This window comes from Babylonia areolata, chromosome 8 (genome assembly GCF_041734735.1).
Source record: "Babylonia areolata isolate BAREFJ2019XMU chromosome 8, ASM4173473v1, whole genome shotgun sequence".
NCBI lineage: Eukaryota > Metazoa > Mollusca > Gastropoda > Neogastropoda > Buccinidae > Babylonia > Babylonia areolata.
In genome coordinates this window covers 49,399,401-49,426,900 of record NC_134883.1, presented here as the reverse complement: position 1 = coordinate 49,426,900, position 27,500 = coordinate 49,399,401, and the positions used below count along the sequence as shown (strand labels likewise).

Sequence of the window (27,500 nt, the reverse complement as noted above, 5' to 3'; positions counted from 1 at the left end):
TGGTGGTGATGGAGTTGTAGGAACGGGGTGTGTGTGTGGAGGGGGCGGGGGAGACGCTATACGTACTCCACTGACCCAGGGGACAAAAGAGTCGCCGGCCCAGCGTGTTATCTCTGGTGGTGCATGTTCACTTGGAACTTTTATTTTAACTCACTCAGTACGGCCAGTCCTCTCTTCTCCTCTACACAGACCCCTCGGATGTCCAGTGGGTGTCTGAATGACCCAACCTTTAGCTTCCGTCGTCAGAACTGTGGTATTCTTTGTCAACATTCACCTCTTCAGTATAAGAGCCTTCCACACGCAATATTTTGATGGTGGTAATTGGGGTGAAACGCTGTTAACGTCGTCTCTTTCGCCGTTCGTATGGAGAGAGTTAAATTAACACTTCACAAATGATTCGTAAACGCTAGACGACAGAGAGAGACAGAGAGAGAGAGAGAGAGAGAGAGAGAGAGAGAGAGAATGCCACTGATAAAACCGCCGGAGCTTTTGCAGAAATCTGGCTGACAATTGTAGATATTTTCTTTACAGCTCGATAATCTGTGAGCATGTGTGTGCATGTGTGCTTGCGTGCGTGTTGTGCGTGCGTGTTTGTGTGTGTGTGTGTGTGTGTGTGTGTGTGTGTGTGTGCGTGTTGTGTGTGTGTGTGTGTGTGTGTGTGTGTGTGTGTGTGTGCGTGTTGTGTGTGTGTGTGTGTGTGTGTGTGTGTGTGTGTGTGTGTGTGTGTGTGTGTAAAAACAGGAACCATGCTCACCACTGAGTGAGAGACTGTAAGGAGGAAGGAATCGGGCAAACTGAGGGCAAACTACTGAATCACACAGGTATTGTAATTTTCGTACCGACTACACGAATACGAATGAAAAAAACGATACAATGCTGAAAAGACCAACTTAAAACGTGCAGAAGAAAAACCATCATGAATTAAGTGACCCGTCCAGCCAGGGACCGTCCAGCGGCTCCAAACATGATGTCGAACCCTGCAAGGAAACACTAACACTTGGCATTATCAACCAAATCTCGCTGCTACTGATGTGAACGGAAAAGTAGGAATTCATCACCGGGAACCATGCTCACCAGTTTTAGACTATGAGCACGGTAAAATAATTTCATTATACTTTGTAAATGCGCCAGATCCTACTACTTTTTATCCTTCTATCACCGACCAGCTCTGGTTGAGACAAGACAATGAGATCGACTGGGACTGATTCAACGTACGAGGTTTTGACTTATGGACTTCACCCCTCACCCTCACCCTCTGTGCGTGTGCGTGTGTGTGTGTGTGTGTTTTCTTCAGTTTAACGTCTATTCACTATAAGTGCTTTTAGACGTGTGTGTGTGTGTGTGTGTGTGTGTGTGTGTGTGAGAGAGAGAGAGAGAGAGAGAGAGAGAGAGATCCGCAAATCGTCAATCTCACTCTCTCATCCCCGCCTATCTGGACCAAGTGGCAAGACATTGAGACGGCAACCAGCCGCCGTGGCGAAGTGGTTAGCGTCGCGGACTGACGGCTGGGAGGACGCGGGTTCGAATCCCAGCGGAGGTGGGTTTTTCGGCCCGTGGCCGGCTCCTACCCAGAGCTGAGTGTGCTGTGGGCTTAAATGGGGAGACTGGGACCACACAGTCGAGTGTCATCCACTTCAAGGATGCGTCTTTGGGTGTGTTGCTCTAATTACTTGACCAACACTGCAAGTGTCTGTATCTCTCGGGCCTGGTTAACGCCGGGATATCATTATGACAGGAAGCGTAGAGTACAGCCTTGTCACGCAGTCCCAAACCAAAATGGACCTCCATAGCAACATCGTCATCATCATCGTCATCCTCCTCCTCCTTCATCGTCATCAATATAAACAAAATAGTCTCAAAGTCTGTGGCCTTTCATGCCCTGCTCTCATGGTGACCTCAGTTTCGATACCCCTCCACTTCTGTGCTTGGGGTGAGTCCTGTCAATGTCGTCAGTATCGGCGGATTCGTCGGGGGCTGTTGTTTGAGGGACGTGGTGGCGGTCTCCACTCTGGGAGGGACGCTCACTCAGTCTGGCTCCGCGACTAAGCCATTATTGTCGTTAGTAGGGGGCTTAGTAGGTGGTGTCCTAAGTACGTAAAATCAGAACAGGCACCACTGAACACCACCGAAGTGACTCAGCAGCAGTGCAGGGTCTCCTCTGGTGTGTGGCCTCCAGGCGACCTAACATCGATGGTTCCCTGTGGACTGCCGACGCTGGAACTGCGACGGACGAACCCGGGTGTGGCCGTGTATGGGGGAATCTAAATGAGCGGCGTGGGAGTAATGCCACTGAAACGGTGCAGATGATGGGGCAGCAAAAAAAAAAAAAAAAAAAAAAAAAAAGACATTGAGACGGCTGGAGGTATGTCAGGAAGCAGTAGATGTGTGTGTGTGTGTGTGTGTGTGTGTGTGTGTGTGTGTGTTTTCCTCTACTTCAGAACCACCCCACTCTAGCATCGCACAGAAAGGCAGAAGCGTGCTTGTTCGTCATTGAACTACGCGAGTCGTCTGTTCCTAAACTTTCTGGACATGTTTGTCAGTTCATTGTACATAAAGACGCTTTCTATGGCCGACTAAACACTGGGTCTCAGTCTTTCAAACATCTATGCTCCCACTGCACAGACGTATGCAAGAGACCACCAGATCTATGCTGCCACTGACTGAATAAATAAATGAATGAATAAATAAATGTCTGTGCGTGCATGTGTGCGTGCGTGCATGTGTTGTGTTTGTGTGCACGCATTATCATGTGCGTACGCGTGTATGTGTAAACAATCCCAGGAACCAAGCTCGCTGGAGACAAGCCGAGAGCCGACGAGCCACAAAAGCGTTGTACAGTTCACACCGACTACTCGAATTCCAACGTACAACGAAACAGTTAACGAAAAGACCAACAAAAGAAGAACACTGAATTATGAATGAAATCACCATTGAGTGACCCATAGCATGACCCCTAAGCGGACCCGGAAAAATAGAAAACAGAAAACCTAATTGGACTTGACCAAAAATAAATTCAGGGGACCATAGACCTGGGCGATCACAGACCTAGGGGAACATAAGGATGGCCCTTTTTTAGTGCAGGAAGAAGAAAAAAAATCAACAATATAAACTACGTGACCTAGCTAGCCAGGGACCGTTCAGCGGCCCCTAATATGATGCTGGGAACCTTAACCATGACCATATATAACTTTTTTTTTTTGGGGGGGGGGGGGGTTAGGGGGGGGGAGGGGTGGTGGTGGTAGTGGTGGTGAAGTTGCAGGAACAGGGTGGGGGAGGGGGTGCTACAACTTCTCCACTGACCCAGTGGACAAGAGTGTCGCTCAGGGTGTTTCTGTTCCTGGTAGTGCATGGTCACTTAGAACTTTTGACTTAACACTTCACAAATGATTGGTGAATAATAACGACTGAAAAAAAAAATAATCTACTACTGATAAAACTGCTACAGCTTTTGCAGAAATGTTGCTGACAATTGAAGATATATTTTTTCTACAGTTCGATAATTTGTGTATATATGAGTGCATGCATGCATGTGTGCCTGTGCATGCGTGCGTGCGTGTGTTTAGTGTGTGTGCGTGTATGTGTGTGTAAACACTCCCAGGAACCATACTCGCCGGAGACAGACTGTCAACAGGGAATCTGAAAAACTGGTCAAGGACAAACGTACCAAGCAAGTAGCCTATTCTAATTTTCGCACCAACTACAAAAGCCAACGGATGACGTAATAGTTGCAGAAAAAGCCAACTTAAAACTGACGTACAGATCAGAGAACAATTATGATCAAGGTGACCCGGCCAGCCAGGGACCGTTCAGCGACCACTAGCATGATGCCGAATCCTGCAGGGAAACCCCAACCTCAGGTACTGTCCACCAAATCTCACTGCCACTAATGTTGGGTTGTTGTTTTTTAAACAAGGAGGAAAACATCACCGGGAGTCATGCTCACAGGAGATGGACTGTGAACACGGTAATTAAAACCAGCCAAAAAGAAACGAACCACGTATCTACTTCTACTCTCACTGACTACCTGATTGCCATTAATGATATAAGGAAGGACAAGACAATGAAATCAATTGAGCTATGAGCCAATTCAACTTGTTTCCATAGTTTCAAACGTATGGACATTCTCCACTCACCCCTCCTCTGTCTCTGTGTGTGTGTGTGTGTGCACTTTTTCCGTCTTCTGAACGAAACCGGATGGAAAGAACACAGGGGAAGAAATACGGATATTGCCGTTCATTCCCGTCACTAAGTTTATCCAGAACATTTACTGATTCCATCTACGACATTGTCAAGCCGTTCATCCCCGTCAGTATATCTACAACATTCACTGATTCTAACTACGACATTGTTAAGCCGTTCATCCCCGTCAGTATATCTACGACATTCACCGATTCTAATTACGACATTGTTAACTTCCACACCTGCAGATTTCACGAGTTAAACCGAACTTAAAGCAGATTCAGGTCAGGGTTGATTTATGCTTTCCTTCCCCCAAACCCCCTCCCTTCCACCGACTTCCATAATTTCCTTGAAGTGTCTTCATACGTTCTGCAACACACAGCAAGCGTTGCAGATAAATAATGAATAAATCGCATTTTTATCGTTCAAAATCTTACAAAGGCAACACAGTGCCATACATTCTCTCCCTTTCCCACAATCCACGCACCACGAAACCAACATTGCACGCTCAGTTTCAGTAGCTCAAGGAGGCGTCACTGCGTTCGGACAAATCCATATACGCTACACCACACCTGTCAAGCAGATGCCTGACCAGCAGCGTAACCCAACGCGCTTAGTAAGGCCTTGGGAAATAAAAGTAAATAAATAATACATAAATACATAAAAAAGAACTACTACTAATAATTATAATATGTATAAAAGCGCAAAAACTTGATGAAGTCAACTATAAGCGAACAAAAAACAAAAATGAAATAAATAAATAAATGCGCACAAATACGCAGTAACTCCGAAGCATCTTTACAAGGTCATAATTTTTTTTTATTTTTCTTTTTTATTATTTTATTATCTCACCTGTTTTCCTCAACCTAAAAACAATAAGTTCAGCTTCTGCCAACCAGGGACAGATTCTCCTTACCGTGACACCCCTGCCCCCCCCCCCCCCCCCCCCCCCGACCCTCCTCACTTCTCTCTTCCTCATCCCTTACAGACGAATAATGTGTGAAAATGGACGAGCTGTAAACTCATGGAATAGTTTGCCATACTCGATCGTCACGGCGCTAACAGTCTCAACCTTCACTTAATTAAAGACTCCACGCACACTGGGCTACCCTACCCTCACTGTACAACCCAGTATGCTACACAAAGGAAGTCCGCTCATACCACTAAAACTGATTTAAAAAAAAAAAAATCTACTGAACAGGCCTACCCAGGTCTCAAACGTCTACCAAGTCCAGGAATTCGACATGACGGGGTGGGGTGGGGAGTGGGGTGCTGAGATGAAAGTTCTTCCCCCCAGGAATGAGGGAGGGGGAGGGGTTGAGGGGGGCAGCGGGTGGGGGCATGGTGAGCCGTAGCTCTCTCCCGACGACTGTCATGGGGTGGGAGGATGGATGGATGGGTGGATGGAAGTCTCTTCTACGTGCTGCTCGACCTGCCAGGGGGTAAAGGTGTAAGTCTGTTCGACATGAGGTGGAGGGGGAGAGGAGATTCCAACGACTGCATGCTTGATATGGGAGGGGAGTGGGGTCAGGTCCCTCTCAGATCAATGTTGCAGACTGGGGTGGGGGGTGGGGGGTGGGCAGGGGCAGTGCGAGCAGGGAAGGAGGGAGGGTGTAAGTCTTTCATATAACTACTCGACCTGGTAGTTGGGGGGAAGGGAGGTGCGAAAATCCCTCTGGTAACTGTTCAACAAGGGAGCGGGAGATAGGTGGCTTTCCGAAGAGTGCTTGACACAGGAAGGGGAAGGGTGTGTGTGTGGGGGGGAGGGGTAGTTGAAGTTCCTCAGATGATAGTCAAACGAGTAAGGGGTGTGGCTTTCCGAAGAGTGCTTGACACAGGAAGGGGAAGGATGTGTGTGTGTGTGGGGGGGGGGGGGGGGGGGGGGGGTAGTTGAAGTTCTTCAGATGATAGTCAAACGGGTAAGGGGTGTGGCTTTCTTTAGACTGTTCGACATGAGGATAGGATTGGGGAGTGGGAAGGGAGAAATGTCCTGCAAGTGTTCGACATAAGAAAAGGCGTCTGGCTAGGCGGGAAGGTAAGGTCCTTCCGATGACTGGTTGAAATCAAAATAAAATCCGTTCATGATGGCAGTACCCACATTTTTTCCTCATAAAGACGGAATGAGTTGTGTCCAAAACAAGGGCTGGACACATAGGAGTACAGGAGAAAAAATGTGGGTATAGCCCTCACGATAACATTTCGCGAATCCTGCTGACAAACAAGTCGGACAAACACGATATTCTGACTGACGGACAACACTGGACTCGGAGATGGTCCCAACTGAACTCACCACTACTCTCCAACCCAACCGACGGCTGACACAGTCAACTTTTAAGTCTTTGTTCGCATGACATGAAGAGAGGAGAGTTCTTTCGGCGACTTTTTGTACTTACCTTGATACCATACTTACCCAGTCACGTTGAAAATGTTGACGTGTATTCACCAAATTAATAATAATTATGACAAAATTACAAGGAAACCAGTCACTTGCCGCCGCCTCGCATTCGCTTCGTCACTTTGCAAAAGACTTTGGGCTTTGGTCCGTCCTGGTGTTGAACTTGTAAACTGACGGCCGATTGGTCAGAAAACACAATGTTGTTCTCCCGAACCAATCACAACCCCCCCCCCCCCCACCCACCCACACACACACAGACTTGCCCAATAAGTTCGCTGTGCAAAACTCAATATCGTGAATTCCGTTTTGCACATGCATGTCTGACTGCACAAAATTGGGGACAGTGGCAGTGGACTCCACTGAGCTGGTGACAAGGCCCTCCCGATACATGTCGGGTACCTCCTAATTGCGATGGTGTCCAAAAGCACTACCTGTCGATAGCACTACTGTGTTTAGTTTCATCGTCTCCATGGCGCTACGTCTCCATGGCGCTACGTGTCGATAGCACTACTGTGTTTAGTTTCATCGTCTCCATGGCGCTACGTCTCCATGGCGCTACGTGTCGATAGCACTACTGTGTTTAGTTTTGGCGCTACGTGTCGATAGCACTACTGTGTTTAGTTTCATCGTCTCCATGGCGCTACGTCTCCATGGCGCTACGTGTCGATAGCACTACTGTGTTTAGTTTTGGCGATACGTGTCGATAGCACTACTGTGTTTAGTTTCATCGTCTCCATGGCGCTACGTCTCCATGGCGCTACGTGTCGATAGCACTACTGTGTTTAGTTTCATCGTCTCCATGGCGCCACGTGTCCATAGCACTACTGTGTTTAGTTTCATCGTCTCCATGGCGCCACGTGTCCATAGCACTACTGTGTTTAGTTTCATCGTCTCCATGGCACTACGTGTCGATAGCACTACTGTGTTTAGTTTCATCGTCTCCATGGCGCTACGTGTCGATAGCACTACTGTGTTTAGTTTCATCGTCTCCATGGCGCCACGTGTCCATAGCACTACTGTGTTTAGTTTCATCGTCTCCATGGCACTACGTGTCGATAGCACTACTGTGTTTAGTTTTGGCGCTACGTGTCGATAGCACTACTGTGTTTAGTTTCATCGTCTCCATGGCGCTACGTGTCGATAGCACTACTGTGTTTAGTTTCATCGTCTCCATGGCGCTAAGTGTCGATAGCACTACTGTGTTTAGTTTTGGCGCTACGTGTCGATAGCACTACTGTGTTTAGTTTTGGCGCTACGTGTCGATAGCACTACTGTGTTTAGTTTTGGCGCTACGTGTCGATAGCACTACTGTGTTTAGTTTCATCGTCTTCATGGCGCTACGTGTCGATAGCACTACTGTGTTTAGTTTTGGCGCTACATGTCGATAGCACTACTGTGTTTAGTTTCATCGTTTCCATGGCGCTACGTGTTGATAGCACTACTTGTTTGCCAACCTTTCGGACACCCAATCTCGGTGGAGGTAGGAAAAAAATACCCTAATAGTAATACCCTAAGATGCTTTTCGTCTTTTAAAAAATTAATGGGGACATCACAGAGACAAATATATGTTAAGGTTCCAAGATGTGAGTCGATATATGTGTGTGTGTGTGTGTGTGTGTGTGTGTGTGTGTGTATCACACGTCAGACATTTTGAAGGGAATCTATGCACTTGTGAAATCCTCTCATAGTGTAAGCACACTATTATTTGTTTCTTTATTTGTCTATTTGGTTTCTTCGTTTCGTTTCCTTCAATTCGATGTTTCTTCGTTTCGTTTCCTTCAATTCGATTCTTCTAGTTTGTTTTTTTTCTGCAGCATTTTCCAGACTCTCAAGGCATGACCAGCGCGCTAGGTTTTCGAAAGGCCTGACTCCACATTGCTGCTGTGTTTTCCGGAGGAACTTACAGAAGGAGGGGGGGGGGGGGGGGGGTTGTGGGTGTCACGATTTGGAACGGTGACACCGGTTCAGTGGAGTTACGTTACGTCACGCGCTCGACAGCACGTTTTCCTGAGGACACGTCCCACAAGGTTTGAACGATCCCTCTCCCACCTCCCTTCCTCCATCTCTCCCTCCATCTCTCGCTTCCCTACGTGTGTTGACAGGCTGTGCGTCAGTGGTGCACGTGAGTCATTTCAAACGATTTAACCAGCGGGGCCGTTTACATCCCTGAGAGAGTGTCGGCTTGTCGTTTCCGGCGAGAGAGGAGACTGGGCGGTGACATGTGGGTGATGGATTGCCGTCGGGAGGGGGAGGGGGAGGGACCGAGTGGTGGTAAACGGACACTGGGTACATTGTTCTGGTTTCCTCTTGTTCTTTTTCTAAAGCTTCCTCCCCCCCCCTCCCCCCCAATCTCCCCCGTGCTGTATGGACAAGGTGATTTACCATATTATTATCGCTAAGGGAAGTCATGCACGCCACGGCCTGGCTTAGTTAACTGGGCTGGCAGTAGTTTGAAAAAAAAAACCCCAAAACAAGGGATTACCCAGTTCCTTCATTTTGAACAGTTTTCTTTTTGTTTTGCTTGTTTTTATTTTATTTTATTTAAACAGCTTCCTGTAATTATTGCAACCAGTGATCACTCTATACGTACGTATAAGCATACACAAACACATACAATTATACATACACACCTACCTACCTACACATTATACTTTCGTGCATACATAAATACATACATACATACTTACTTACATGTTTACTTTACATACATACATGCATACATATGTACAAACGTACGTACCTGCGAGACATAAATACATACCTTTTCATATTTTCTTGCTATCAAAACTGATGTGCCTTTTTTGTACGGCATTTACAACCTGTTCATTTTCGGAAAACATAAATTCTAGGTCTTTGAGACTGTCTGAGTCCTGTTCTTTAAAAAAAAACAAAATGTAAAACAACAACAACAACAGCAACGAAAGCTGAATACTGAATAGAGAACTAAAAACTTATCTTCTAACTTCTATCTGTAACTAAAAACTTCTCTTCTAACTTCTATCTGTCTGCATATTGAATGGCACAGAAAAGTCTGGACAATAGGCACAACGAGACTTGGATTTGTTACATATTCTATGGTTTATATACTTCACGTATATATTTCATTATACATAATTATATTCAAATTTAACTCCGTTAAATATTTTATGTTCCGAGTCCTAACACCGTTATAAAGTAATGAACAATGGATACGCTTGTGTGTACGTCTGATGCTTTGTACGGCTTACGAGCCATGAACTGCCGATAAGATTTTTTTTTTTTTTTTTTTACCCTTACTGGGGTACACAGGGTGATACCAAGATGCAAATGGTCATTATTTTCAATCAACACATCTGTGATAAACATTATGAATGAAAGAACAATCACACGCAAAAAAATATATATCGATAACATTGAAACATGTCACATAATGACTGTATCTACGTATGTCATAGAAAAGCTTCTGGCATCACAGAGAGAGAGAGAGAGAGAGAGAGAGAGAGAGAGAGGGAGGAGCACATAAACGCACATATACCAGCACCTCGAAATGCAAGTATAAGCATGTATAATGTATATCTGTGCATTCAGTGGGGTTTTTTGTTGTTGTTGTTGTTGTTGTCTTCCACCCCCTCCCTTTTTTTCACAAAATAGTATCCTGTGCAAAGAGATGACGCAGGGAAGCAGGGAAGCAAAACTGGGCGTACTTTGTTAAGAAGGTATCAATAGAAAATGAATTTGGAATTGTGTGGTTGTGTCAGGGCGTAGGGTATGAAAATGGATTTATTTCTGAACTTATAGACAGACTGATTGCATCATACAAACAAAACTGACATGCACAAATGGAATGCAAAGAAAAATATACCTGGTTCTTTTCATTTAAAAGTATATTCAAAACAGAAAAAAAATTATTATGATAATATCAAACAAGTGGCACAGAACAAACCTAGCCAAATTTAGTCTGAGAACACTTGGCTTTAATGCCAATAAAAGATGGTTTGAATCTAGCACAGCAACACAGTCTCCCTGTCCAATATTAACTCAGCTACTGATGATGAAAACCATTTTGTGTTCCAGTGCAAATCCTATGATTTTATTCGTAAAAAATGTATTTTTTTGAAAAGGGTGTAGTAAAAACAGAAGATATGACAATGCTACTCAGATCGAATGATGAAGATATCATAAAATCATTTGCTAAATATATTTTAGAAGCATGGGATTTTCGAGAGAAAAAAAGATAAACAGAAGTCCAGATGCACAAATATGAGTAAAGCAAAACAAAAAGCAATCTTACAAAATTACGCCGTGACTGCTATTATTCATTTATAGAAAAAAAACCTTACTATTATAGGATATGTTATTTGATGATAATTTGATAGACACACATGATTGTGTGTATGTGTATGCAAAAATATTTATTCATTTTGGATCAGCTGTTTGATGTTTGTCTCATTTTCGGTATATGCATTATTTGTGTGTGTGATGAGAATATTGATTTATATTATGTTTGTTTGTTTGATCTTATGTCTCCTGATAATGTATTGTTCCCTCCTGTCACAAGGACTGTGCAGTCAATGACAGAAAAACATCAAAGCGTCTCTCTCTCTCTCTCTCTCTCTCTCTCTCTCTCTGTGCGCGCCTGCGTGCGTGTGAGCGAGTGTAAGGTACGCGTCAAATTTTTACAATAGGTAAATGCAGTGCGGTGAAAGAAGAAGAAGGGAATGATGATGAAGAAGAAGAAGAAAGAAGAAGACGAAGGAGACTTAACAATCGAGCAAAATAAAACCTAAATGCAGGCATTTGATGGATGTCGTCTGCTTGCCGGTTTGACGGGTCTGTCTGTGTGACGCACGACCCCGAAACTGACAACCATCTGTCACTCACTCTCCTGCTCTGAGTGTGAAGTGGGTAACTTAAAAAAATAAAAATAAAAATTTAAAAAAATCTTATCATGTGGGCCACTAAACCCTTTTCGTAAGAATTCGGTCTTCAACTTCTGTCTCCATCTCGGCAGTCCGTTGTTTCCGACGATGACGTCATATGCCTCTCAGTCTCGTCTGACATGGAGTCGCATGATTACGGCTGTGGGGTCCCAGTTTGGGTGTGTGCAAAGACGCCTGCAGTAAGGGCAGGAAGAGTTGGACAACACTGTATTCGGGTGTCGGAAAAATAGACAGAAAAATGAAAAACAAGAGAGGCAAGGCCGTCAAGACTCACTTGTGATAAATTAAGTCCCCTAGCATTAATCACAGAGTAATTTCCCTTTTTTACTATCTGCACCAAAACGTTTGCAAAATAAATAAAAATTCCATGCTCAGCAAAAGAAGTTCCTGTTTGAACAAAAAATGATAATAATGACTCCTCTTGTTGTTGTGTCAGAATAAGAGGTCAAAGTGCCAAGTTTAGAGAATACAAAAAATATAAATATAACAGTAAATGCAGTTTGCATATAATTAGGCTTTAAAAAACAATTGTGCCCATCCCAGAGGTGCAATATTGTTTTAAACAAGATGACTGGAAAGAACTGGATTTTTCCTATTTTTATGTCAAATTTGGTGTCAACTGACAAAGTATTTGCAGAGAAAATGTCAATGTTAAAGTTTACGACGGACACACAGACACACGGACACACACACACAGAGACAACCGAACACCGGGTAAAAACATGGACTCACTTTGTTTACACAAGTGAGTCAAAAAGGAGAAAGAAAAGTGTCGTGCATGCAGTGGCCTTACACTTGTAGGGTTTTCTAAACGAATACACTGGAGAAAAGGTTCATCACGTTTGGCTAAATCCCCCCTTAGAAAAAAACAATAGATAGTGTTGTCCCCCAAGTGGGTACATCTATGACAGAATTACTGGAAGGCAAAGGTAGTGTGCAGACGAGAAATTGTAGAGGGAATTACAGACACGCAAATTTCCTTATAAAAAGCAAGCAATTTTGGCCGATTTTTTTCTTCTTTTTTTAAAACATGCAATGATTAAGGGACCAGCACTGAAACAGCAGGTATACTACACAGACACACACACACACACACACACACACATATACACACACAAATGTCTGTCTGTCTGTCTGTTTATCTATCTATCTATCAGATATAATGTGTATCACTCATAATGTGTGTATGAGTGCGTGCGTGGGTGTGTGTGTGTGCGTGCGCGCGCGTGTGTGTGTGTGTGTGTGTGTGTTCGGACAACCGGATGTGTGACACGTCCGACTTGGGAAGGACGATTACGATTCGTTTATGACTCGCGGGGTGGACTTGTACAGACCGCAAGTGACCCGAATTACAAAACGTGCAACTCTTCTCATATTTCATGTGGATACACCACGATCACCGACCTGACCACTCCACACAAAGGACAGTAATTAACCCCCACACCTTGGGAATAAACATCACGTCCATAGTCGCGCGCAACAAAATGAATGAATGATATGAATAAATATTTATGCAGCGCCTATCCTCGGTCGGAGAATAAGCTCTATTCGCTTTACAAACACAACAGGCTGCCTACCTAAGTAGAGCCGACTGACGGATGCCATTGGGTGTTAATGATTCGTTTCCTGTCATTCATTCAGATTTCTGGCACGCGCACATACACACCAGGTGCCGTCACCGAGATTCGAACCCGGGACATTCAGATTGAAAGTCCAACGCTTTAACCACTCGGCTATTTCGCCCGTCTTCTTCTTCTTCTGCTTTCGTGGGCTGCAACTCCCACGTACACTCGCATGTACACGAGTGGGCTTTTACGTGCATGACCGTTTTTACCCCGCCATGTAGGCAGCCATGCTCCGTTTTCGGGGGTGTGCATGCTGGGTATGTTTTTGTTTCCATAACCCACCGAACGCTGACATGGATTACAGGATCTTTAACTCACTCAGTACGGCCAGCCCTCTCTTCTCCTCTACACAGACCCCTCGGATGTCCAGTGGGTGTCTCAATGACCCAACCTTTAGCTTCTGTCGTCAGAATTGTGGTATTCTTTGTCAACATTCACCTCTTCAGTATAAGAGCCTTCCGCTTGTAATATTTTGATGGTGGTAATTGGGGTGAAACGCTGTTAACGACGTCTCTTTCGCTGTTCGTATGGAGAGAGTTAACGTGCGTATTTGATCTTCTGCATGCGTTTACACACGAAGGGGGTTCAGGCACTAGCAGGTCTGCACATATGTTGACCTGGGAGATCGTAAAAATCTCCACCCTTGACCCACCAGGCGCCATCACCGTGATTCGAATCCGGGACCCTCAGATTAAAAGTCCAACGCTTTAACCACTTGGCTATTGCGCCCGTCTCGCCCGTCGTACGATACAACTCTTCGTGGACATCCAGCCAGGACGATTACCAACTGTTCATGGGTTGTGGGGTGACTTTTTGTGAGTCCCGCACCAGGCTGCGCGTTACCCTGTCTTTGTTCAGAACGCTGAGAGAAAGGAAGATCGCTGACTTGCCACGTGACATTGACAGAACTGATGATGACGGCAGAACTTCCGAGGATCAGATGAAAACTCGTGTCTAGTTTGCCTCTTGGAAAATAAACACCAACCAAAACGAACGAAAAACCACAAACACAAAACAAAAACAATAACAACAGTCCTATGGTCGATCCCTGTGCACTTCTGTGTTGTATTGTATTGTACTGTACTGTATTGTATTGTATTGTATTGCATTGTATTGCATTGTATTGCATTGCATTGTATTGTATTGCACTGTATTGTTGCGTATTGTATTGCATTGTATTGTAATGTATTGCATTGCAGTGTATTGTATTGCATTGTATTGTAATGTATTGCATTGCATTGTATTGCATTGTAGCACATTGTATTGCATTGTATTGCGTTGCATTGCATTGTATTGTAACGTACTGTATTGTATTGCAATGCATTGTACTGTACTGTATTGTGTTACTTTTTGCCACAACAGATTCCTCTGTGAGAAATTGGGGCTGCTCTCCTCACGGAGAACACGTCGCTACAATGCAGGTGCCCTCCCCCCCTCCCACCCCCCCACCCCTCCCAATCCTTTTTCCTTTCGTTCTGTCTGCAAGTGTATTTGTTTTCCTGTCAAAGTGGTTATCTTCATTTTTCAGAATTTTGCCAGGGACAACACTTCGGTGCCGTGGGTTATTTTACGTGCGCTCAAGTGCATGCTGCACACAGGACCTCGGTTTATCTTCTCATCCGATTGACCAGCGTTCAGACCACCACCCAAGTTCTTGTGGAGAGGGGAGATAATACTTATACTGGCATGTACGGGGTTCGAACCAATGTGCTTCTTGAATACGGCCCGAGGAGAGTTCTGTCCCTTCCCGTACTTCTTCACCAGGAGTGGAAAGGGGTGAGTGGGTGGGTGGGTGGGGTGAGGTTGGAGAGGGGCGGTGGGTGTGGAGGGTGCCATCTCTGTTTTTTTTTTTGTTCTGTCGATCCCTTTCTTACATTCCAATGCCCGGAGGCAAAGAAACGTTCATCAAATCTCTTTTTGACAGCGTCGTTTGTCAATGGCACATAATAACACACACACACACACACACACACACACACACACACACACACACACACAAATAATTTTGTTTTTAAAAGGGCGGAGAAAAAGAAAAGAGAAAAGGGGGATGGAGCACAATGCTGTCAATTTCAGTTCTAGCTGAATGAGAGCAGGGTGACCGGGCTCACTGACAGGAACTCTCTTCCGTCTTTCCTCTGTCCCCCCCACTGTCAGTCAAACCTGGCATGTGTCAGACACGAACGCTGTATGCTGGGGATTCTATAATTGAGCCTCCAGAAGAGGAGATGGATCCTTTGACGTAACGTGTGTCTCTGGTGTTTGATTGATACACAGACAGCTAGATCATAGATTTTATAGAAGGAGAGATAGACACACAGACAGAGAGAGGGAGAGAGACAGAGAGAGACAGAGGCAGAGACAGACAGAGACATAGAATTTGATCAATGAGTAATCATGATCTAGCCTTGAAATGTCGTTTTGCGCTTCCTGGAGGTGGAGGTGCGGGGGGGGCGGGGGGTAGGGGGGTGTTGTTCACGATACCAACAGGAAACGCTCATCTACACAAAACCCCCGAAGTGGGGAAGAGCAGAAGAGTAGGCAGACACGAGACCACCGTTGAGGCAAAAGGGACCGTGCTGCAAGCTGGCTGCTCAGATCCCCCACCACACACACGTAAGGCAACACCACCAGCCACAGGTCGAGTGGAGGACAGGCGGTCATGATGCTTCACGTCCTCGTCTTCAGCGTCTTCTGTGCCTGCAGCCTTGGACACACACGTGCCATGATGTACTCAGGTAAAAACGTTTCGCGTTGATTCATCGTGGTCCCCCCCCACCCCACCCCCTTTCTTTCTTTCTTTTGTTGTAGTAGTAGTTGTTGTTGGGGGGTAGTGAGGTCTGGTGCCGGACGTCCCGCTCACTAAGGGAAGTGATAGTGACTAACCCTCTCCTTCCCAGGTGTAGTGACCGCCGCGTAGCCACTGTCTAGCTTGCTGGTCAGCAAGGTTATTGCATGGCCTCTCCTACATTACTGTGCCCTTAGCAACACCTTCACACGGTGCCCCTGTTTCCACTAAGTTTGCTATGTCATGGCGCGACCGAGTTCCCGGCGGTATATCTGGGCGGGCGGGCTGAGCCTTCAACCCTGGTTGTAAATCTGCCTGAGAGAAGGAATATCTCTGATTTTAAAACCCGGGCAGACAGAGCCCGTTAGCTGTCACAGGCAATCTGTCTACAGCCTTGTGGTCGCCATTGACGTCTTAGCTCGCTGAGCCCTGTGGAAGGATGCTTGGCCTAAAGAGTGGGATTGGTTTGCGCGCACTGGTCTTCACTTTAAATCTTCGCAGCGCAGGCGGGAAGGCTTGCCTCACCCGGACTAGACCTTCCCAGTGATCTTCGAATACGAAGAAACTGCCATCATCATCAGTTGTTGTTGACAAAAACAGAATCCTGTCCCAGGGGGAGAGCTGTAGCATGCCTGTCACCGACGCGGAAGACGAGAGTTGGAGCCCTCAGCTAAGGACATGAGTTTGTTGATATCCAGCACGTGGTCTGGACGCTAGTCATTCGGATGAGACGATAAACCGAGGTCCCGTGTGCAGCATGCACTTAGTGCACGTGAAAGAACCCACGGCAACAAAAGGGTTGTTCCTGGCAAAATTCTGTAGAAAAATCTACTTCGATAGGAAAAACAAATAAAACTGCACGCAGGAAAAAATACCCCCCAAAAAAGGGTGGCGCTGTAGTATAGCGACGCGCTCTCCCTGGGGACAGCAGCCCGAATTTCACACAGAGAAATCTGTTGTGATTATATTAAGAAAAAAAAAAGAAATACAAATACAAATACCCTCCCAGGATAAAGGGAGCGGGGTGGGGGTTGTCGCAGAGTCAGTTAGGCGTTAGATGTCTGATCCAGTGTTCACCAGTGATCAGGGTTCCAGGCCCCCGTTTCGGAATGACATGGTGTTTGTTTCCTTGGGGAAAAGCTGTTGTTGTTTTTTATCCCCGATTTTATTCACTCCAACCAGGTGTAAACGGATGCTTGACTTCTCCTGGGGAGGATTAACTCTCTCCATACGAACGGCGAAAGAGACGACGTTAACAGCGTTTCACCCCAATTACCATCATCAAAATATTGCAAGCGGAAGGCTCTTATACTGAAGAGGTGAATGTTGACAAAGAATACCACAATTCTGATGACGAAAGCTAAAGGTTGGGTCATTCAGACACCCACTGGACATCCGAGGGGTCTGTGTAGAGGAGAAGAGAGGACTGGCCGTACTGAGTGAGTTAAAACGGCGGAAGGAGAGGACTGGGCCCCGCCTTCCTATACTGAGTCCTGTTGGATATGAACTCACTGTCCCGATGGTCGTAACGTGTTAGGGATCTTTGACCTTGACTTTAAGTGTCCTGTGCGCTGATTGGTTGATGTTTTGATGCGGAGTGGTGCTTCTTCGTTGGGCGATAGAACTTATATACTCCGTTCGTTCAGCTTCCAGTTCAATGAGACATCACCGCGTGCGGACCAGTCCATATATGCTACACCATGTCTGGTAAGTCGTGAAGTCAAGGTCTTTCCACTGCCAAGAAACCAACAACAAACCAACAAAAAACCTCCTGTCCCAGCGAAAAAAAACGGAATAAAGGCTATGGGGAAATGATAGTGGATATATGGCATGTGGAGAGACGTAGCATGGAGCTACTACAAACACCAAGTATATGTGTTTAAACAATTCATTGAATATAACAATATATTCTTTTCTTCTTTTTTTTTTTTTTGTCGGTGTCGCCATATATAAACCTTAGATTCTCGTTTTTCGTTGGTGTCGTCATACATTATTTTCTTCAGAACATGCATTCCATTCCATGTTCAGAATAGTTGGTATCTATATTAAACGATCAACTCTATACCTTGCTGAAACTATAATCTATTTCCATACCAAAAACGAACGTTTAGGCATTTTACGTAATGTGAACGATATCGATTAGTTTCGCCAAAATGTCAGTTGTTTCGAATCCCTTATCCCTGCTCTGCCAAGTTCCTGAAAGGAATGAGTACACCGGTCTTTGGGATTTCTTCTGACAGGCGGAACACAGAGAATGTGATTGTAAGAAGAATGGAGAGTGCCAAGTGGGGCGTGGATACAAAGAATGCCAGACAGGTATTCAAGGCCAGAGCCGCCAGGACCACCGGCAGATGCGAAGCTCACTAAAAGAGAGTGTGAATGAAATTCTGGATTGGACAGGGAACTACAGGAAGGTTTTCAGAAGACGGGGAGTACTTAACATTTGGGTAATTTGAGGATCAACCCCCGCGTCAGGGTCGTCTGCAATGTTATTATGTTATTTCGTCTTATTCATCATCATCATCTTCTTCTTCTCCTCCTCCCCACCATCATCATTGTTATTCATTATAATTATTGTTATTCTCTTGTATCGAAGGTTATTATTTTATTATTTTCTCTTAATGAAACATCATTATTGATTCTTTTGTTGTCTCCATCGGTTCTGTCTTGGATATTCCACACACATCGCTGTAGAAGAAAGACACCACGAACACACTATCAAATAACTGCAGTGAACTTAAGTCATAGCTAACAGACAAGGGTATTGCTGTTTCGTAACGCACAGAGAAAGACACCATTAACACACTATCAAATAACTGCACTTCAGTCATAGCTAACAGACAATGGTATTGCTATTTCGTAACACACAGAGAAAGACACCATTAACACACTATCAAATAACTGCAGTGGACTTAAGTCATAGCTAACAGACAAGGGTATTGCTGTTTCGTAACACATAGAGAAAGACACCATTAACACACTATCAAATAACTGCAGTGAACTTAAGTCATAGCTAACAGACAATGGTATTGCTATTTCGTAACACACAGAGAAAGACACCATTAACACACTATCAAATAACTGCACTTCAGTCATAGCTAACAGACAATGGTATTGCTATTTCGTAACACACAGAGAAAGACACCATTCAGTCATAGCTAACAGACAAGGGTATTGCTATTTCGTAACGCATAGAGAAAGACACCATTCAGTCATAGCTAACAAGGGTATTGCTATTTCGTAACGCATAGAGAAAAAGACGAGGACAGAGGGAAAAAAAAGGAAACTAAAAATAAAGAAAAATCACCAATAATAATAATAATAACAACAAAAGCAACAACAGCAAAACACCACTATCAAAAGACATTAAAATCTGAATGATTATCTGACATAAAACGAACAAACTGCATCTGCACAACACAGCACATACGTGAAGAATAGCCACATTATCTGATAATGATGATGATGATGATGATGATGACGACGACAATGATGATGATGATAACGATGATGATGACGACGACGATGATGATAATGACGACGACGACGATGATGATGATGATAATGATGACGACGACGATGATGACAATGACGATGATGATAATGATGATGACGACGATGATGATAATGACGACGACGACGATGATGATAATGACGACGACGACGATGATAATAATGATGATGACGACGACGATGATGATTATGACGATGACGACGACGATGATGATAATAATGATTATGACGACGACGATGACGATAACGATGATAGCGACAACGACAACGACGATGATGGTAATGAAAATGATGATTCTTATCCCCATTACCACCGTCATCTGTCAGGACACGCAGCCATGGGCGGCGCGTGCGGGGCGCAGGGCCACGGGACGTGCTGGGGCACTTCCTACAGCGCCATGGGCAAGGCGTTCTGCTGTGACGGGGTTCCCTACCCCTGCCCCGAGCCCAAGGGGTGGGCGTGCTGCGGGAAGCTGCTGGTGGACCGGCAGACCACCCTGTGCTGCAACGGAGACCCTTACCCCAAAGGTGAGGCAAGGGGGGAAGGGGGGGGGGAGACAGAGAGAGATATATATATAGAGACAGAGACAGAGAGAGGACAGACAGACAGACAGAAAGAGAGAGAAAGACAGACAGACAGACAGAGAGACAGAGAGACAGAAAGAGAGAGACACACACAGACAGACAGATAGACAGAGCCAGAGAGAGAGAGATAGACAGACAGACCGAGTCGGAGACAGACAGACAGACAGACAGACAGACAGACAGAGAGAAACAGACACAGAGAGAGACAGACAGAGAGAGAGAGATAGACAGACAGAAAGAGAGAGAGAAAGAAAGAAACAGACAGACAGAAAGAGAGAGAGACATAGACAGAAAGAGACAGATAAACAGAGAGAGAGAGACAGAAAGAGACAGACAGACAGAGACAAACAGACAGACAGAGAGAGACAGACAGACAGACAGACACACAGAGAGAGAATGAACACACACACGCACGCGCACAGAGAGAGAGAGAGAGAGAGAGAGAGAGACAGACAGACAGACAGACAGACAGACAGAGAGACAGATGCAGAGAGAGACAGAGACAGAGAGACAGACAGACAGAGACAGAGAAATCTGAAACACACACACACACACACACACACACACAAAGCGAAGGAGGTGGAGGAGGAAGAAGAGGAGGAAAAACTGTATCTTAAATGTCCCTTCACACACACACACACACACACACACACATTGCTATACCTATTTGCAGACATTTTGTTGACTGACCATTAAATCATCGGGAGTTAGTTTTACAGCCTCGGATAGGCTTCCATACCATAAAATATTCATGCGGATAACAACAGCAACAAAAAGAACACACACACACACACACACACACACACACACACACAAAAAACCGCAGAAAGTATACTGATCCCCCCCCCCCCAACCCCCGCCCCCCCCTCCCCCTCATCCTCCCTCCTGATTCCGTGTCAACTCGTCCAGAAAATCTGTAGACGTTCGTTCCCATTCTCTACGGTTTATCCATAAAGTAAGAACGTGAAAAAATGTTTTCATGAGACAAATCTTAACGCCAGAGCAATGTTCGGGGAGCGGGGCTCAGTGAGTATTATTGATTTTCACATTTGATTGTTATCATTTAACTCACTCAGTACGACGTCGTGCTCTCTCCTCTCTCCCTTTAACTCGCTCAGTACGGCCAGTCCTCTCTTCTCCTCTACACAGACCCCTCGGATGTCCAGTGGGTGTCCGAATGACCCAACCTTTAGCTTCCGTCGTCAGAATTGTGGTATTCTTTGTCAGCATTCACCTCTTCAGTATAAGAGCCTTCCGCTTGCAATATTTTGATGGTGGTAATTGGGGTGAAACGCTGTTAACGTCGTCTCTTTCGCCGTTCATATGGAAAGAGTTAAAAGGTAGGCGAGGAGAGGGAGGGGGGGGGGGGCTGAAAGGCGAGTTGGGAGGAGGGGGGGGGGGGAGTGGACACATGGAGGATGGAATCTAAAGTGGATCTTTGAAATAAATAGAACGAACATAAGAATGAGTGAAGACAAAAAATCAAAGGTGCGTGCTCAACACAGGCAGACGGAACTTAATCAGTTAATCAATTAACCCATTTCCAACACCCCTTCATTGTCCCAAATTAACCCAACCCCCGTCTCCAATGCTTTTCCTCTGTCCCAAATTAACCCAATCCCCGTCTCCAATGCTTTTCCTCTGTCCCAAATTAACCCAACCCCCGTCTCCAATACTTTTCCTCTGTCCCAAATTAACCCAACCCCCGTCTCCAATACTTTTCCTCTGTCCCAAATTAACCCAACCCCCGTCTCCAATGCTTTTTCTCTGTCCCAAATTAACCCAACACCCGTTGCCAACACTTTTTGTACTTGCCAGTATGTTGAAGTTTCAATTGTTGCAAATCATCATTATACACACGCACGCTTTGTGTGTGTGTGTGTGTGTGTGTGTGTGTGTGTGTGTGTGTGTGTGTGTGTGTGTGCGTGTGTGTGTGTGTTACTTGTTTTGGTGACACTGTTGGTCTGAAGTTGTGATTCAAAGAGTATGCATTGTAGGTAGTTGTATCTTCCACACCCCCAAAGGGACAAAAGGATTATCTCTCTCTCTCTCTCTCTCTCTCTCTCTCTCTCTCTCAAAGCTTGCTTTTTTTTTCTTTTTTCTTTTTTTTCTCTTCTTTTTTTTTTAAATTTAGATAACCAACTAAAAAATACAAAAATCATGCTTTTTTCCGTGAAGTTTGTATCTATACCTACATGCAGTCAATTTATTTTATTTTACCTTTGTGCTTTGTTCTTACTTGTTCGCCTGTAAATTGGATGTTATTACCTGTAACATCTGCATCAGCAAATTAACCACTTTTGTATATGTGCAATGGTAAAGTTGTGCTTCTCTATTTTCCTTATGTCCGCTATATGTTTCTCACCTCGGTCATGTCTCTGTATGTGCATAAGTATATATATATATATATATATATATATATATATATATATATATATATGTGTGTGTGTGTGTGTGTGTGTGTGTGTGTGTGTGTGTGTGTGTGTGTGTGTGTTGGGTGGAGAGAGTGTGTGCATGTGTATGGATATGAATGTATGAATGCGTTCGTTTTATTACTTTTTACGATGTTAATGATGATGGTGGTGATCATTCTTCGTTCTAGTAGCAGTGGATGTAACAGTGTTAACATTTTTTTTTTTTTTTTTTTTTTTTTTTTTTTTGTCGTTATCGTTAATGTTGTTATTGTTATTGTTGTCACAAGGACAGATTGGAAGACTGGGCGATGCCTAAAATCTTTATCCTTGAGTAATAAAGTTTTTGAATCTTGAATCTTTGAATCTCTCTCTCTCTCTGTCCCAGCGCCTAACATGACCTGCTGCGACAAGCACCCGATGAACGCCAACACGGAGATCTGCTGTGACGGGGACACGCGACTGAATCACGGCAACGCTAACCTGTACTGCTGCAACAAAACGCCCTACGACCCGTCCCGCCAAGCGTGCTGCCACAAGACGCCCTACGATCCGATCCACCAGGCGTGCTGCAACCAGGACGTGCTGCCCAAGGCTGCCGCCCAGCACAATCTGGCCTGTGCCCCTGGCAACACCGCGCCCGATCGGCAGAATCCTCCCTGTCAGTGTTCTTCTCAAACCACCCCAATGCCTTCTCCCTCTGCCGCCTCTTCCGCTTCCGGTTCCGGTTCCGCTTCTTCCGGAACATCGGGCTGATCAACCGCCTTTATGGGTCTGCACCTTTTCTAGGACAGGTGTCAAACTTCAAAATCAACAACAAACTAACACAAAAAAAAACAACTCAACACATTGTTATTGATAGGACGTGTGCGCGCGCACACACACACACACACACACGCACACAGAAACAATATATATATATATATATATATAAAGGAGTGAACCTAAGGAGTTTTCTTTTTCTTTCTTTCTTTCTTTCTTTTTTTTCAGGTGATATGATGTTATTTTCGAAACATGAAAGCCAGTCATTCATGATTAAACAGTTCTAACAATTTCGTGATGTTGTTTTTATTTATGATTTTATTGGCTTCACGTGTGATGCGGGAAAAGTTCTATCTCTCTCAACCCCTCTGTTTCTCTGTCTGTCTGTCCGTCTCTCACTAGCTCGTCATGTGTGTGTGTGTGTCTGCGTGCGTGCGTGCGTGCGTGCGTGTGTGTATGTGTGTGTGCGTGCGTGCGTGCGTGCGTGTGTGTGTGTGTGTGTGTGTGTGTGTGTGTGTGTGTGTGTGTGTGTGTGTGTGTGTGTGTGTGTGTGTGTGTGACCTGGGGAAACACAGACCTGGTGGAACACAAATCCCAGGGAACAAAGACCCAGAAAAAGGTTAATTCAGAGGAAAATACACCTGGGGGTACTTAAGACTTTGGGGAACTTTGACCTGACTGAAGGGAGGCATAGAGACTGAGGGAACATAGACCTGGGTGAACATAAGGATGACCCCGTTCGGAAGGATTTGAAACTCGAAAATGTGCCAGAAACGAAAATGGAACGAAATCCATCAAAATATGTTTTCTGTCCTTTGCAAGCGAAGATGACCATGAGCTTCGCTCTGGGTGGGTCCGTAATGACTAATAAGCCCAGTGCGGGCTCTGAAGTGTGTGTGGCACTGTGGACAGGGGTGTAGCTAGTGCTGTCTAGGTGTAGATGGGTTAAGTGCCCTCTCCTCGCGTTTCAGCAACGGAATGGAATCCACCAAAATATAAACGATAAACAAGTACTGTGTTTCTGATAGATTACGAAAAAGCGTTTGATTCCATTTGTAGGTTTTACATGCACAATGTGTCACCATTCGGCTATGGTGAAAATATATGCCAGTGAACCCATGCTTAGCCAATATTACATCACTGATAATTCTGAATGTGTCGGATTAAAAACATAAGAAGAAAAAACAACCTCTATGATGATGCCAAGATGAACCACGCTGACCCTACCTTTTCATTCTGTTTTCTAGAAAATTTGCATGCAAAATACTTGAAAGCATAGAAATAATAGGGCTAATAACAGCAGAACCAGATTACACAGCGGTTTTTTTTGTTTTTTTTTAGCTGGCCGAAGACATGCCCTTTATCAAAAATGGAGGCAGAAGATCATTTGAAACGAACGCTATTTACAGTTTTAAATGAATCTGGATGTATGTTTGGGGTAAAACATGCAATTGTACCTTGGCAGCAAAAGAATTAGCAGTGGAAAGTTCTTTGGACGTTTAGAAATGGACTGGAATCTTCCAAACTTCAAAATCACTGGGCTATGGTTTATTATCAATGCTGTAAATGACACAACAAAAAGGAATATAAGAAAATCTAAGGCAGTTAAAAAAGCTGTTCAGTGTATGGCTGAAAAAACCACCAAGGATACTCCTTGGTCGTGTAATGGTACTGAAGTCATTAATCCGATCAAAGATTGTATATTTTAGATACTGCTCGCAAATACCCAGAACACAGTAATCCAGCAACTCCAGAAGATGAATACTGACTTTGTGAGGGATAACATAAGGGACAGGAGGCTGGTGGAATGTATGTTCTTTCTATGAACGCTTACATTCATTCATTTATTTTATTTATTTGCTTATTTATCATAATTGTTGTCTTTTTATTTATTTATTCTATTTTTATTATCATTATTATTATTACTACTTTTTTTTCTCAAGGCCTGACTAAGCGCGTTGGGTTACGCTGCTGGTCAGGCATCTGCTTGGCAGATGTGGCGTAGCGTATATGGATTTGTCCGAACGCAGTGACGCCTCCATGAGCTACTGAAACTGAAACTGAAACTTACATTCATTCACTAAAATATCCACTGAAACTAATCCAGCCTAGTAACATATTTGAATGAAAACTAAATAATCAGACTAGTTGAAATATTGAAAGGAGACTGCTCTAAAATTTGGACCCATCGCTAGAGGCCAAATGTGTTTAACAATGCACAGTACATCCGTTTTTGGAAAGGCGTCCTTGACGATTATCTCAAATCTTCTTCTTCGTTCGTTCGTGGGCTGCAACTCCCACGTTCACTCGTATGTACACGAGGGGGCTTTTACGTGTATGACCGTTTCTACCCCGCTTTGTAGGCAGCCATAGTCATAACCCACCGAATACTGACGTGGATTACGGGATCTGTAACGTGCGTATTTGATCCTCTGCTTGCGTATACAAACGAATGGGGTTTGGGCACAAGCAGGTCTACACAGATGTTAGAACTGTGAGATCGGAAAAATCTCCACCCTTTACCCGCCAGGCGCCATTACCGAGACCCGGCGTGAGAACTGCGATTGACTGACGTTAAATGAGGCGCCGTTGGCAGAATGGGGTAGTTGGTGGACTTCAGTGGTGTCTGAAATCGGTCAGAGGAGGAGACAGAATCTTTTTTACACTGTCTTCTCCCCACACAGACACAGGACGCCACACCACAGCCGCTTTAACCCTTTCACCGCCAGTCAGTTTAGAGTGCAAATTAACCTTGTGCAGGAACGACAGAAAAGATGGTGTCTAAGAATAGCTGGGGAGTCCCCTGTGATGTGTAGAAAAAGAAAGGCCAATCCTACCACTGAAAATTAAGAGCATTAGGTTAATGCACAAAAGGCCCATCAACTAGTTGTATTTCAGTGACATGGGTGCTTTACATAGCTGGTGCCGAAATGCGACCATGGCGGTGAAAGGGTTAAAGGGAAAGAAAGGAGAAGAGGCCTTAGACTTGGATGATCTGCTGCCCTTGGACGCTTGAGGAAAAGCACTCATAAGTTTAACTCTCTCCATACGAACGGCGAAAGAGACGACGTTAACAGCGTTTCACCCCAATTACCACCATCAAAATATTGCATTCGGAAGGCTCTTATACTGAAGAGGTAAATGTTGACAAAGAAAACCACTATTCTGACGACGGAAGCTAAAGGTTGGGTCATTCAGACACCCACTGGACATCCGAGGGGTCTGTGTAGAGGAGAAGAGAGGGCTGGCCGTACTGAGTGAGTTAAGCATATGCCTTCTACGTCTTCTTCTTCTTCACAGTGTCAGTCCAGCCCGTTGGAACACATTCTTCAGTCCTGCCCCCTCTTGAAGGGGCTCAGAGACACTGCATGACCGACACCAACCCTGCTGCGCTGCAAAGCTCCATGGCTCCAGATAGGACCTGGGGCCTTTTGCATGAAACCTTATTAAACGCGTGGTTGCCAACTAAATCTCAATGTAAGCAATGTATGAAACTTTACTTCCAGTCGTTCCGATCGAAGCTGGCTACTGAAAAGAAAATTTACACCTTTTTTTGGAGGTGGTGGAAATCCTTCAGTTGCTAGCTGCCCGGCCAAACAAGATGGCGTGTCCGTGTTGAAGCGACAAAAACAGATATGCAGTCCAAAGAGAACATGTACTCATGGACCGTAAACACCCTCTAGGAATGTACAACGACCCCCCCAAATCTACATAAATGTCTATTTCCAAAGCGTGTTGCTGGGGGTGGGAGAGGGGGTTAGCGCATACCTTAACTCTCTCCATACGAACGGCGAAAGAGACGACGTTAATAGCGTTTCACCCCAATAACCACCATCAAAATATTACCAGCGGAAGGCTCTTACACTGAAGAGGTGAATGTTGACAAAGAATACCACAGTTCTGATGACGGAAGCTAAAGGTTGGGTCATTGAGACACCCACTGGACATCCGAGGGGTCTGTGTAGAGGAGAAGAGTGGACTGGCCGTACTGAGTGAGTTAAGGCGAGCATCAGCTGACACACAGCTCTGAGAGAGAACCAGGAAATACCAAAAGAAAACGGGTTCTGTGGTAAAAAAAAAAAAAAAAAAAAAGACACCCCACACGTAACCTGACAGTGATGTCAGGACAGTAGCTTAGTGCCAAGACAACAATGGTGATGGATACTGGGGGTTGGTTGGGGGGGGGAGGGGGGGCGGGGGCGGGGGGGAGAGAGATAGTGGACAGTGGGTTACTGTTTTGAATGGGAGTTGAGTGGAGGAGGGAGGGGGCGGGGGGTGGAAGAGGGAGGGAGTGGACTGGGGTATCGCAGAACGCAAATTACAACT

The 27,500-nt window shown here is 44.9% G+C and overlaps 1 protein-coding gene across 1 annotated transcript; it reads left to right on the top strand.

Annotated features, from left to right (window-relative positions):
* The first annotated feature begins 15,740 nt into the window (after positions 1 to 15,740).
* Positions 15,741 to 23,243, top strand: LOC143284912 (uncharacterized). The gene is made up of 3 exons (XM_076592055.1): positions 15,741 to 15,853; positions 19,744 to 19,944; positions 22,801 to 23,243. Exons 1-3 carry the CDS (start codon positions 15,778 to 15,780, stop codon positions 23,166 to 23,168), a joined length of 645 nt encoding a protein of 214 aa, XP_076448170.1. The 5' UTR covers positions 15,741 to 15,777; the 3' UTR covers positions 23,169 to 23,243.
* The last annotated feature ends 4,257 nt before the right edge of the window (positions 23,244 to 27,500 follow it).